The 14,511-nt window shown below is 46.1% G+C and overlaps 1 protein-coding gene across 3 annotated transcripts in view; it reads left to right on the top strand.

Moving 5' to 3' along the window:
• The window catches only part of ENO1 (enolase 1), a 39,869-nt gene that overhangs the window by 2,889 nt on the left and 22,469 nt on the right, over positions 1-14,511 (top strand). For 2 of the 3 annotated variants that reach the window (XM_033922282.1, XM_033922279.1), the window contains exons 2-3: positions 3,846-3,942; positions 6,767-6,862. In XM_033922282.1, the coding sequence (XP_033778173.1) occupies positions 3,858-3,942; positions 6,767-6,862 (181 nt within the window). In that variant the 5' untranslated portion in view covers positions 3,846-3,857. The remainder of the gene's footprint in view (positions 1-3,845; positions 3,943-6,766; positions 6,863-14,511) is intronic. The other variant, XM_033922280.1, reaches the window with a different exon arrangement.

Raw genomic sequence — 14,511 nt, 5'->3', positions numbered from 1 at the left:
TTTTTGATTATAAATTTTGATGTTAGTTTAGCATACAAGTTGTATGCATTGCAATACATCTGCTGAGCTGGGGTTTTTTTTTTGGGGGGGGGGTCTGTTTGGGTTATACAACAAAATGCTGGTAACTGCTGTTCTGTTATTATTATGCTATTGTGTTTTTCAGTAGAATTCTTTTAACATAAACCACACAATAATCAATAATTATAACTTTGGAGTGTGAAATGAAGGGCAAAAGTAGTCCGAATAGCAAAGTCAGGTTTTATGCTGTAAGAGTTTGGTCAAGAAAAAGGACAAAGGGGATGGGACTTGATATATACTGCCTTTCCGTGTGGTTATAATTAAAGCAGTTTACATATTTTAGACAGGTACATACTTTCCCGGAGTCATAAGGAGCTGCAGTGGGAATCAAACTTGCAACTCCAGCGTGCTGAGACAGCAGCTCTAACCACTAGGCCACTCATCTACTTTTATCGCTGCAGCAGTTCTTATAGGCAGTTATCTCCAGTGAGAGGAGCTGGTTACAGGATGTCTGACAGCATAGAAATAAGTGCAGTAATAGTAATATGAAGCAGTTGTCTTCACAGCTGTTAAAACTTGTAAGGATGAAGGGTGAGAGATCACCGATCTGCCTCCTCTTCACCGTCTACTTTAAGGTTCATATGGTGGAGAGGTTGAGAAAGAGTTAACTAAATTCTGGGTTGGGTTTCATGCAGCTTGGAAATGCTGCAGTGCTGTAAATTCTGCGTCACAGCTGAGGGGCGGCACAGAGGGAAGGGCTACTGGGTAGGTCATTCACCAAGGACACTAGGTAATTTTAAGGCCAAAACCAGTATAAGGGATTTACTAAAAACCTGTTGTAGTTTGGCTGCTTCAGAAAGCCTGTGAAAAACACTCAACACAGGAAGTGTAATTTGCAATAAGTGACTGCTGCCGCTTTCTACTTGTCAGTGTTCAGTCAGCTGTTAAGATTTGGAAATCTGATCTAGGCCCTGAACCCCCCACAGAGTCGCACAGCATGTGTTAAAGCAGAAGTAGTTACCACCCTCTCTTCCAGGGCTGCTGTTCCTAGTTTTCCTGGTGGGCTCAATGAATGTTTGAGATGCAGGTTATTTGTAGTACTCGGTTATCTAGAAAACCCATCTGTTTCTGGCCCTGGAGAAGCATGTGCATGCACGTTATCCCCTTTTATGTAAGAGCAGGGGTGTCAAAGTCCCTCCTCGAGGGCCGCAATCCAGTCGGGTTTTCAGGATTTCCCCAATGAATATGCATGAGATCTATTTGCATGCACTATTTTCATTGTATGCTAATAGATCTCATGCAAATTCTTTGAGGAAATCCTGAAAACCCGACTGGATTGTGGCCCTCGAGGAGGGACTTTGACACCCCTGTGTAAGAGGCGCTGATGCAGAAAGCCTCATGATAAGAGCCAGCTTAGCGTACAGCTGTACCATGAAACTATCTCAGGAAAACAACCATAGCATGCTGTAAGCAATAATCATGCAGTTTATTGCCGCATTAAAATTGCAGTAGTAATCTGCAGCTCATTGCAAAATGTTGCCCTTCCAGTGAGGATGGGATGGGTGTCATTTTATTTTAAATAGCTAATAGTCGTTGACCATGAGATCCTGCCTACCCATCTAGTGACACACATTCACTCATCGGACCTCTCCCAAAGGTACTCTTAACTTCCCTCCCCTACTCTCTGGTATGTAGAGGTACCCCCCCCCAACTCAAGAACATCCCTGCTCCGTGGTATCTAATGCTACCCACCTATCCTCCCCTCCCCAAGTACTTACTACTCCCACCCCATCATATCTTAAAAGGCAGGAGTGATTCCCAATTGCTCCTAAGTGAGTGGGCATTACTCTTGTCTTTTAAGATAGGATGCAGGGAGGAATACCTGGGAAGAGGAGGGGGTTGGGTGAGTGCTACTAGTTACCAGGGATGAATGGGTAGGGGGGAGTGTTTGAGTCTAGGTGGGGCATTGAGGGTTGGAAGTACTTGGGAGAGGATGGTGCCCTTAGATAGCAGTGATTTTTTTTTTTTTTTTTTTTTAAGTCACAGGGGAGAGGAGAGAGTGCACTGCTAGACACCAGGGATATATATTCTCAACCAATCCTTTTACGTTGCCGTGGACATGGTATAAATTTTCCTGCAGTAACTATGCAAACAATTTTTTTTTTTTTTAATTGTGCATGCAGCGGAATAGCAAATTCACCACATTTGCACGCAATGTGCAGTAAGGGTTTTCTTATGAGTTTAACATTCACACTGAAACCCTTTCTACATTGCTATCCCATAGTAACGCTTTTTTAAACCTGCAGCAACCGCACAGGAAGTTTTCTGCATTGGTCCCTCAAAGCGACAGGGTCATATTTTCATTTTTAATAAGCATATCTTAAAACAAACAAATAACACCACCATCACCACATTGTCGTGGAGTATGTATGCAAAACAAAGTAAAGCATGGGTGGAAACATTTTGGGAAAATCTAAGTTCCAGTCAGAGTTCCTAGGAGCCCAGTAGGAGAAATACCTTAATAACTGGCTTTTATTATCTTTTGCTTTTGCCTTTTCTTCCTCATCCTCCTTTCCACCAACTTCTCTCTTCTAAAGCCCTCTGCCCAGTCCAACAGAAGCAGTAGTACTTGGTATCATTTTTTGTTGTTTGTTTGTTTTTGTTGGGTTTTTTTTTTTGTTGTTCCCCAGGTCTGCCTCAAAATACTCCATCCTAGTGTGAGCAGGTTAGGCAGAGCTTAATCTGGTGATGTAGCCAGACCCAGTATTTTGGATGGGTCCACAGTTAACTTGAATGTCACCCCCTCCCCCCCGAGATGAGATTTTTTTTTTTTTTAACAGCCATCCAATATCTCTCCCCTCTCTCTTTCATGGCATCCTAGTATCTACCTTCCTATCTCTCAACCCTGTCCCTCCCTTTCACGCATCCTAGCACCTGTAGGGATTCATTTTTACAGCCAGCCCTGGCCCCCAAAGGCTTTCCTCTGTCACATTCTGCCCTTGCTGATGTCACTTCCTGTCTGGGGGATGCGGCAGAGGGAAGCTTTCAGGGGCCATCGCCAGCTGTTAAAGCAGACACCAAGGATGCATGAAAGGTATACTGGGGAGGGAGACAGGATTGAGAGAGAGGAGGGCAGATGTAGCAGGAGGAGAAGGCAGTGTGATGCTGCCGCTGGGCAGGTCTGAGCCAATACTGTGTAGACCTGCAGCCACTCATAGCTACGCCACTGGATTAATGGTAAGAGAAGGGAGAAAAGTTGATACCTGGATGAGGTGAGCCAATAACCCTAAGACGTTGAGCAGCAGCAGACGTCTACATCTGTTACATATTCTTTCATGATGGCTAGAAGTAGGTTTTTTTAGTGCTGTGAAATGTGCTTTCTTGAACTCTTAATGGGTCCAGCTGAAAAGATGTTACCTAGGTAAAACTGATTGCTGAATATTGTCCACTTCCAGTAGGTAAGTACCCTGGCCTGTACCAAAAGAAGGTGGGTGGAGAAAGGACAGAGCAGGCCAACAGAGAGGAGCGGTTGACTTTTTTTTTTTTTTAAACACAATATGCGGTTTATGGTGTTGCAACAACTAAAAAGCAGTTGTATATTTTTCTAAGTACTGAAGAATCTGCAGTGCCAATTGGTTGCAAATTTTCAAAGGGAAGTATGGGGTAGGAGGGAGTACACTTTGAAAATGTGCTTGGACCTGAAACCTCCCCAGTATGCTCATTATTGCCTTGTAACATCTCTTCTGTGTGCTTTTTGGTTCTGTCTGAAGTTCTTTATGTTGTAACTAGTTGCAGACTCTGAAATGGAACTTTTTTTAACCTTTCAGCAGAAATCCATCATGTCCGTTTTGAAAATCTGTGCTCGTCAGATCTTTGACTCCCGTGGTAATCCCACTGTTGAGGTTGACCTCACCACTGAAAAAGGTTAGTGTTGCAGTTTGCTTGACTATGTAGAATTGCTTATGTTGTGTGTGCACTGACCTCTTCTGGGTTACATGGAGGCTACCTAGTATTTGATAGAGAATGCAGTTTGCCTAATCGGTCACTCAGTGTTGCCTCCATTAGCATTTCTATTGGGAAGTAGTGAAGACACAGCTTCTCTCTGTGATGAGGCTGGTTCCTAATGGTTCTCCTGTTCCGGTGTGAAATTACAAGCAGTGCCCTAAGGAATGTGCACAGCTGACACTGTACTGTAGACACTCTTCACTCTGCTTTACCCATAGACCCATATTGAAGATAAATAGGGGGGCTCATTTCCTAATATTTGAGGCATGCTAATGTGGTTATTTCATGTCATTTGCCACAGGGCCCATTTTATGCAGTGGACACCAGCATATAAAATGTTAGCATACCCTAACTGTTAGGCAAGATTTTTGGCCAAGAATTGTTGATGTACTGTATTGGTCCATACAAGAACCTATCCACAGAGATTAGTTTGCTGTAATCTACTTGAAAAGAACCATAAACAATGTAAGGCCCTCTTCTAGTGTAAAAGGCTTGAACCAGTGGGTTATTCTCCTTTACTTATGAGTTTGTAGAAGGCATCCTCTACCTTTTTCTCTCAGCTCTGCCTTTTGCATCTCTGGGCTGTGTCCCATATCAGTTTTTTTCTTCTACAAGCAAGTTGGAAGGTGTCTTTCTGATCTGTAGTGGTTTAGATTATTTATTTTCAGTTCTTCATCCGAACTGTGAGGCTTGTGGTGTTCCAGAGGTTCCCAAACTGGGACAGCGCAGCCTGGGAGAAGACGCAGACTCTGTGGTCAGAAGTCTGTAGCCGGGAGGGCAACCATTTTACAAGTAACCTGCCTGGCCAGCTTGCTCTAACACTTTGGTGGCTCAGGGACCGTTCCCCTTGGAGCACAGCTTGCTCCTAGTTTTTACCAGAACTCGAGGCTGTGTGGCCCCTTGCTGGTCCTGAGTATTTTAGCAGGTGCTGGCTACATTTCTCCCCCACAAGACGCATAAGGAGTTGTGGGGGTCTCGGGCTCATTCAGGGTCTGACTGGCAGCCAAAGAAACAAGCATTTGGAGTAGAATTTCATGCTACTTTGTGACAGCTTTCTTCTGTATTGTTTAGCTGCAGTTTGAGCTGAAGCAAGCAACAGCACCAGAACAACAGTGATTCTGTTATGTCTCTTCTGGATTTCATATGCTAGGTGTTCACTCCCAACCCGCAGTTCGGGTATTGCAGAAATCCACAACTTTTCTGAGCACACGCTCCACCCCTTAGCCTGAGAGCTGGTAAACAAATCTAGTTTCACTTTCTACAAGCAGTCCATGTAGAAGTCTTATTTTTTTTTTTAAGTTGCTCTGTTTCTATTTCTTATTTTTTCACTTAGTTCGTTTCTCGGTGGCTTCAGTGCCTCGAGACCCCTTCCCAGGGGTCCCCTGTTGGAGGAAAAGATGCAGTCCCGTGGTGCCGGACTGCAGATTCACAGAGAAGCTCTGGTGGATCTGTGGAGCCATCCTGCTGTGTGCCACCATTTATAGTGTCCGTCATTCCAGCCTACGCAATGCATCCTCTGTGGAGGTGCATGCCTGTCCTCCGCTGGTGCTGTGTGGTGTGGCTGCAGTGCCGACGCCCTTTATGATCTCATTCGAGTTCTTAGTACATTCTCTGCTGGTGCAGTGTCTGAGCGCCGAACTCCTTGGATCCATCTTTGGATGAGGATGCTGCCTTGAGGATCACCTTCAGTGGCCGCCTTTTAAAGAGCCAGTTTCTTGTTGGTATAGGTCTGGCTGACCTCTGCTCAGGTGTTGCTTCCTGTGATCCAGTTTCATTGCACGTTGGGAAGGGATAGTCGTCCTCTTTGTTTCTCCCAAAGGGGCTATCAGGTATACTCAGGTTTTTCCTCCTAAAAACATTCCCAGAGCTACGCCCATGTTGCCACAGTTTCAATTTCAGGCTTCCTCAGATTCCTGTGCAGTGGCTCTGCCTCAACAACAAAAAAAAAGAATGATGCCAATGTCACCAGGGATCTGGCGTGGCTTCCTCCCTTGCAGGTGTTCTTCTACAGTTTTGTCAGAAGTGGACTCGACTTTCATCGGACACTTGTTAGTCCTCTTTTGCCCGCCTCTGTCTTGGTGTTTGGACTTTGGCAAGTAGACCACAACAGAGTTCAGGGTCTCTAATATTTTGCAACATCTCTTAGTCTTTGGTATGCTAGAACTTGTTCCAGTCCACGAATGGGAGCTTGGGTGGGGGGGGGGTCAGGTCAGTCGCAGTGAGGTTTCTAGCAGTCTTGACACTGACAGGCACCCTTGGACCAGTTGCTTTTTTTAGCCGCCAAAAGCCACCACCGCTTTTTTAAAATGGCTCGGATTTTTTAAGAATCTACCGGAGGGCTCTTTCAATGTTGGAAAGCCCATTTGTATGTCAGTGTCGGAGACTGCTAGAAACCTCGTTAAAGAGGGAGATAATCCCTTTTGATAATCCATCGCTAAATCGCCGGAAAACAGTTTAGCGAAAGCATTAAAGTTTTGAGAATCTAGGCTTCAGTGATTATTCCCCATACTCTGCATATGTTTAGCTATAACTGGATTTCTCCATGATTTTTGTTTTTTGAAGAAAATGGGAGAATATTAATGAAGGAAGGTGGAAAACCTAAGAGATCTCTGCAGTTTTGGTGCTTTGCAAACTGTTAGATACAAGGTCTTTGTTTTAATTTTCTGTAGAGAGAAGTGAATGGATAGGTCCAGGTGAAGGAAGCAAGAACATTACTTAATGGTTTTCTCCTTTTGCTACTCAGGTCTCTTCCGTGCTGCTGTTCCCAGTGGTGCCTCTACTGGTATCTATGAGGCTTTGGAACTACGTGACAATGATAAGACACGCTACTTGGGAAAAGGTAAAAAGGAATACTAATTATGAAAGATTGTAGTAGAGGAACTTGCTGCCATTTGGCAATATAAAACCTGCTAATGATTGATTTGATCTATTGATTGATTAATTTAGTTTTATACCCCTTCCTCCCCAGGGAGCTTAGAACGGGTTACAAGGTCACATACATAATAAGACAAAATGATTTACAAAGTACTTGATTGTTGCTGTTTTCTGAGTCACTGCGTTTTGGTAGGTAGAACCAAGTTTCAGCCATCATACTGTGGCTTTCTTCAGAGTATGCTGTGAGGTCTACAGTTTGTCTTGGTGTCAGGTCAAAAGCGCGCCGGGATAAAGGCGCGCCCAGACAATTGAGCGCAGCGCAGAGGCGCATGCCGCTCAAAATTAATGTTTTTAGGGCTCCGACGGGGGGACGTGGGGGGGAACCCCCCCACTTTACTTAATAGACATCGCGCCGCGTTGTGGGGGGTTGTAACCCCCCACATTTTACTGAAAACTTCACTTTTTCCCTGTTTTTAGGGAAAAAGTTAAGTTTACAGTAAAATGTGGAGGGTTACAACCCCCCATAACGCCGGCGCAATGTCTATTAAGTAAAGTGGGGGGGGGTTCCCCAACAAAACCCCCCGTCGGAGCCCCTAAAAACAGTAATTTTGAGCGGCGCGCGTCTCTGCGCTGCGCTCAATTGTCTGGGCGCGCCTTTGTCTTTCGCGCCGTTGTCTATGAACCGTTTGTCTTTATATATAGGAGGTCTGTTGGTCATGAATTTGAATTTTGGTGGGAAAGTTTGTTCGTCATAGATTTGAATTCTGGCAGGAAAGCCACAGCATGATTGAAATGTCTGTTCTACCTACCCAAACATGACAAAACCCGGAAAACAGCAACAATCATGACACCAGCTGCGGAAGCCTAAAAGAACATACAAAGTACTTAGTCAATATGAGTTACAATGATATTTGTATAATACAGTTTGTTCATCGTGAATTAGCATATGGATAAATTTTTCAGCATACAGTTTGTCTGTCGTGAATTAGTATTCACAGAGAGAAAGTTCAACATACAGTTTCTTTATCTTGAATTAACTTTCATAGAGAGAATTAAGATCAACATACAAGAAGAATACATTTGCTTGGGAATTACATTTCCCCCTCCCTATTCTCGGTTTCGATTATTCGTGATTTTTATTTCCCCCCCACCGCGAGAATCACTCGTTGGCAGCCCACATCGAAAAAAAAATGGCCCCGGGTCTTGGATCGGGGCGAGGAGGGAGGCAATCGGAGGAGGAGGCAGAGGGGTTGATCGGAGGCGAGCAGCTGCCCCAGGAGCATGGTTCTTACCTGGTGGTCTAGTGGTGACGCAGGCAGGAGCAATCTTCCTACACTCCTGCCCCGTGCAGAGCCATGCTTTGAGTTCTTGTGGTCTCACGAGACTACAACAGGGAGTTCCTGTTGTAGTCTCATGAGATCACGGGAACTCACAGCACGGCTCTGCACGGGGCAGGAGTGTAGGAAGTTCGCTCCTGCCCCGCATCACCGCTAGACCACCAGGTAAGGTCCAGGGGTGGGTCAGAGCCAGCCCAAAAGTTATTTGCAAATTTTCTCTATTTGTGGGCTGGCTCTGCCCCTAATCCCCGCGAATAGGGAGGGAGAAGTGTAGACTGGATGATCATTCAGATGGCTTGTCTTTTTCTTGTAGGAGGAATTGCCTAAATCATTCTTTCTTGTACAATCCCACCTTATTCCAGGACCAGTGGGTTATTTCCGTCTACCTGCCAGGACTTTATAGGAAGCCTCAAACTTCAGCGACTTAAACCCTTCCCCCCTCTTACCTCATCACTGTCCCTGTAAATATCAGTTTTCCTTCTTTCAAACCAGACTGTAAGAGCTTGTCTTTTCTGCTCAAGCAATATTTTTTTTTTGGGGGGGGGTCATTAAAAAGGTTTTTTTGGGGTGGTTTCCCTGAATGTCCTAAACCCCGCCCCTAAAATCACTATTTTTTGAGTGTGGTTTTCCTACGGTGGCCATCTTGGATTTTTCCAGATTTGAATTTCAAGTTATTTTTTACACTTGTCAGCTTCTTTTTTGAAAGTAAACCACATAGATGGCCTCCCCAGGGCAGATTGTGATGGATTCATGCCTCATTTGCAGTGGATGGCTGTCTGATGCACTGCCCATGAGGGATGCGAGGCTTGCCCAGATTCGATGCCTTCAACCTCCAAAGAGGGTCTTCTAGCGCCTTCTGCCCCTACTCCCGCGAAAATGGCATTGGGGAAGGGGGGCCTTGGGACTGCACAAGCGACTCTATGGCAAAACACAAGCATGTCTCGGGAAATACATTACATTACATTGGTGTCGTCTATCCCACCAATACCTTTCAGTTCTAGGTGGTTTACAAAAAGAATTGCCCTGGGCATTCCCAGGGAGATTACAAGGTTGATAGAATATGCATTAAACCTCATAAATCCTCCAAACATTCCAAATCTGGTATGCAGGGTTTGGCTCCCACTGCAGAGGATGGGTTTTCCCTGGATTTTGTTAATATGCATACTTGGCTAAAAAGTCTCTGCCTGTCTTCCTTCAACTGTCCTCTGTGCCGGTCACAGGGAACCCTACTCTTGTGGACCAGGGTCTTTTCTCTTGCCTTCCCTCAGGTGTGCCGGCAGGTAAGCCGGTAGTGTCTGTGGTTGTGCCAGATACGCTTTCCATATCTCTGCTTTTGCAAGGGGCACTGCAGTGGCCATAGGTCTGGTGGATATCCAGGATCCGGAACAGTGCGGAGTCTCTGATTTGGGGGAGGATCCCACTATGTGCAGATTTTTCAAGCACGCGCATCTTGTGGATTTGATCTCTGAATCTCCGGGAATTAAAGCTGCAACCTGCACTGCAGAATATTCCCTCATGAATGACTATGAATCTGCCATTTTTCCTGATTATCCTGACCTCGTTTGGATACTTACAGACATCTGGGAGATTCCTGAGGGTCCCTATGGCATGTCTTTATCCCATAGTGGATGCCTTTAACAAGCTGTTTGCTTCCCAGTGATGGGAGAGTGGTCCTGAAGGACTGATGTTTGGATTTTGTCCTTAAGTGTCTGTTTGATTTGACAGCCACTGGTGTTAAGGTGGCATCGGCCTCTTCTTTCGTGGCCCAGGCATACCATTCTAAGCTACGCCATGATCCTGACACTGTGGTGCTTCGTGACTTGAATTTTATAATTTCTGGAGTGGATTATATCCTGATGCCTTGTATGACATCTTGAAAGTCTTTGCTATGCGTATTCCGTTTCGGTTTGCAAGATGCTCTGGATCCGGCAGTGGTCTAGCGATTCGTCTTCTAAAGCAACCTTGAGCCAGTTGCCCTTTAAGGGATGGTTCTTATTCAGTCAGGGTCTAGATGACCTTAAGGCTAGTGTACAGGATCACAGGCCAACAAGAAAGCAGATCGGTTCTTTAGTCGCCGTAGTGAGACTTGCAACGAAGGCCTGGACGCTCTGGTTTAACCCTGGCCAAGGGAAGGTCTCATATATTTTTACCCTCTGTGATCCATTATAGGGTGTCTGTTGAGCTGGAGCCTCTGAAGCAGGCATCCTTTATGGATCTCACGATCAAGATGGTCTTCCTGGTGACTATTACCTTAGCTGTAGGGTTTTGGAGCTTCAGGCTCTCTCCTGCCAGTATCCTTTTCTGCGTATTCCGGATTCCGGTGTGATGTTGCGCATTGTTCCTTCTTTTCTTCCAAAAGTGGTTTCCACTTTCCATGTTAATCAGGAAGTCTGGCTTCCTGCTTTTGCTTCTTCTAGTTTGAGGGAGCAGGACCAGGTGTTGTGGTCCTTGGATGTGCGCAAGCTCTAGTTGCTATACCCGGAGGTCACCAGCAAGTTTTGCCTCTCTGACCACCTGTTTGTTCTGGTGGGTCCTGCCCACAAGGGTAGGCCAGTTTCTAAGGCCACCATTTCCAGGTGGATCCATATGGCCATTTCCATAACTTATGTGGTGGCCGGAAAGGAGCCCCCCTTGAGGTGTGGGCTCATTTCTTCCAGAGGTGTTTCGTCCTCTTGGGCAGATAGTCAGCTGTTTCTCTGGACGAGATCTGTAGGGACGCTACCTAGTCCTCTTTGCATATGTTCACCAAGTTTTACAGGATTGATGTGGCAGCCAAGCAGGATTCTGCTTGTGGTGCCTCTGTTTTGGCAGCGGGCTCATCAGTCCCACTCTGATTTTCCGGGACTGCGGAACCCGCCCTATACCTTGCTGATTCACTGATTGTCTGCCTTTCCAAATACTGATAAGCTGGATTTCTGTTTTCTGACCAGCCTTTGAGTGCCATCAGAATAGGTTTAGCACTTAGTTTAGGGGGGTCCCTAGTTCAGGCGTCCCTTCTGACAGTGCAGGCTGTGTCTCCGTACAGCACAGTTTTGTCGTTCAGGTTGCTAATGTTTCATGACCTGTTCTCTCGTTTTTCATTGTTGCTGTTTTACATTTGCTGAATGAGCAGAATAGACTTACTTGCTGGGTAGTTTCCCCGTTCCCCTTTCACTCTCTCCTGTTCTTATCCTCTACAGATGTTCCTTGCTGCTTTAAGACTAACTGATGCTTACAGGGACATTAGTGATGAGGTAAGAGGAGGAGGGATTTAAGTCTGAAGTTTCAGGCTTCCTACGATGTCCTGTAGACAGAAATAACTCGCTGGTCCTGGAATAAAGTATGGATTTACAAGAAAATACAGCATCATAACTTAAGTGGAGGTAGTAACACGCAGAGAATCTGCAACACATTGCCTTCAGAGGAGCAAGAGTTTAGTACATCACCGCACAAGCAGCGTTCTGATCCAAATTAACAAACTTGTTTAAAGAATGCATGGCCCCCTTTAAGTTAGTGTAAATTGTTTCAGAGAAATCTGTTTTGTTACTTCTTGACGCGTGGTGTATGGCTCAGTCCTCCAGTCTTGTGAGGTTTGGTGTTTTTTTGTCATATTGGGTAGGTATGGCGGATCTAGCCTTTGGTACACTAGAATTAGGCCTTTGGTTGTTATGGTAGCACTTAGAATTCTGTGCAATGACTATTCAAAGCACATCCTGGACACCCACAAGCACATTCACACACATGGCGTTCCTTCTGTTGCTGTTTCACTGCCATTATGCACTGAACAGATAGGAGGAGGCAGGCTAAAGACATAGCAAGTGCCTTGTTGAATGAGACCAGTGATCCAGCATTTTTCTGAAGTTGCTAATCTGGGTCGCTTAGAAGTTACCCATAAAAATCCCTTCCCTAGGGTAGACTAATGATTAAGAACAGAGGGCTGAGAACTGGGGAAGCCCAGTTCAAATCCCACTGTGGTTCCTTCTGATCTTAAGCAGGTCTCTTAACTCTTCATTGCCTCAGGTACAAACTTAAATGATAAGACCTTCAGGAACAGGGGAAATATATTCAGCTACAGTAGATAACTTGCCTGAGAATGGCATGAGCTAAATCCCATACAACAAAACAAAAATGCTCCACTCTATTAGCTAAGAGTAATGCCTTAAATGGAAGAAAAAGCCTCAGGTTTATTTGGGCTGGGCATACGTGCACAAGCCTCCTCCACCCACACCATTGGCTACAAAAAACTTCCGTACAGACTTTATGGAAATCTTGTTAGCAAAAGGCACAACAGTGTGAAGAAGAGGGGGTGTCAGGAAGCCCTGAAGAAGCGGTAGTGATCCGTGAAATGTCGGCTTTTAGAGTTACGCCATGTTTATACTTCAACACTGTCCACAGCATGGCTTTATAAGCGATTTTTGTCCCACGCTGAAATTTATCAGCCTAGCGGCAAGGGTAAAGTCTGTGCGGACGTTTTTTGTAGCCAACGATGTGGGTGGAGGAGGCTTGAGCACTTATGCCCACCCCAATAAACCTGAGGTTTTTTTCTTCCGTTTAAGGCATTACTCTTAGCTAATAGAGTGGAGCATTTTTGTTTTGTTGTATGAAATACATTTCTCCACGGCACTAAAGTAGAGTGTGTGGCGCAGTGGTTGGATCTACAGCCTCAGCACCCTGGGGTTGTGGGTTCAAACCCCGCGCTGCTCCTCGTGACCTTGGGCAAGTCACTTAATCCTCCGTAGCCCCAGGTACGTTAGATAGATTGTGAGCCCACCGGGACAGACAGGGAAAATGCTTGAGTACCTGATTGTAAAACCGCTTAGAAAACTTTGATAGGCGGTATATAAAATCCTAATAAAATAAATAAATAAATAAAGTTGAATTAGTAATACTATTCGATGAGCTAAATCCCTAAATTCCATACCAGATGTAGGAGGCAGTGATCCCTGGGCAAAACTAAGAAGCCAAGAGCACTTGCAAGAACAATAATGCTCCTTTTGTATGAGGAAAGTTTTAGGCTTTTAGGAGTCCCTTTGGAATAACTGCAGAATGCTGGATTAATGCATATGCAACTAGGTAGAGGAGTGGCCTAGTGGTTAGAGCAGCTGCCTCAGCACCCGGAGGTTGTGAGTTCAATTCCCACTTCATTGCCCCAGGTACAAAGTAAGTACAGTGGTACCTTGGATTACGAGCATAATCCGTTCCAGGAGCATGCTCGTAATCCAAAATGCTCGTTTATCAAAGCAAAGTTCCCCATAGAAAATAGTGGCAACACCATCCGCCTCCTCCGTCCATCATCCGAAGAAGAACCCCACAGTGCTGCTTTGGTGGGGGGGGGATGCCTCTAATGTCTGCCAGCCGCCGGAGAACCCCGCAGTGCCGCTTCAGAGGGATGCCTCCTCCATCCACCGGCCAGCCCTCCACGTCGGATGCCCCCCGCATGCTGGAGAGCCCCCACCCAAGCCCACGCAGCCAAGCGCCGCCCCACCCGCACGCTGCGCACAACACGCAACGTGCAGGCGGGATGGCACCCGTCCGCGCAGGCCCAGACAGGTCCTCCAACCTGCGGAAGACACCCTACGTGGAAGGCAAGACGGAAGAGGAATCCCCCAAAGCGGTGCTTCCTGGGCTGTAAGTGCTCGTTTATCGAGGCAGTGCTCGGTTTGCAAGTCAAAAGTTTGCTGAGTGTTTTGCTCGTCTTGCAAAACACTTGCAAACCGGGTTACTCGCAAACCGAGGTTCCACTGTACCTGTCTAAAATATGTAAACTGCTTTGATTGTAACTACACAGAAAAAGCAGTATATCAAGTCCCATCCCTTTTAGTCTTTGATACTGCTTAGAGAATTTTACATTGGTGGTATCCTCTATAATAAAACACTAAGTGCACATGTACACTTACGATGCCATGATCCCTGCCGCCGTGATGTGTACTTCCGTGCCGCACATGCGCACTGCCTGCCTTCTGCCCTGATCTCCGATGCCGACTGACTTCCTGCACTGCCGGGACGCCTCTTCTCACCCCCGGACCAGCAAACGCAGCAACTGCAGTTTCATTTTGCAGCCGCGGGGCATTTGCTAGACCGACCCACTTCGATAATGTGAGGTGGGCCGGCCTAGCAAAAGCCCCGAGGCTGCCCTGGCTAGCAGATGCTGGACAAGGGGGAGCAGGGAAAGGAGAAGGGGTACTACTGGACAGGGGGAGCAGGGAAGGGGCGCTGCTGGACAGGGGGGAGGTAAAACGAAGGGAGAAGGGCTGCTGCTGGACAGTGGGAGCAGGGAAGGGGTGCTGCTGGACAGGGG

This window comes from Geotrypetes seraphini, chromosome 15 (genome assembly GCF_902459505.1).
Source record: "Geotrypetes seraphini chromosome 15, aGeoSer1.1, whole genome shotgun sequence".
NCBI classification, from domain to species: domain Eukaryota; kingdom Metazoa; phylum Chordata; class Amphibia; order Gymnophiona; family Dermophiidae; genus Geotrypetes; species Geotrypetes seraphini.
The sequence above is the reverse complement of the archived record's forward strand: the minus strand, read 5'-3'. Positions and strand labels throughout refer to the sequence as shown.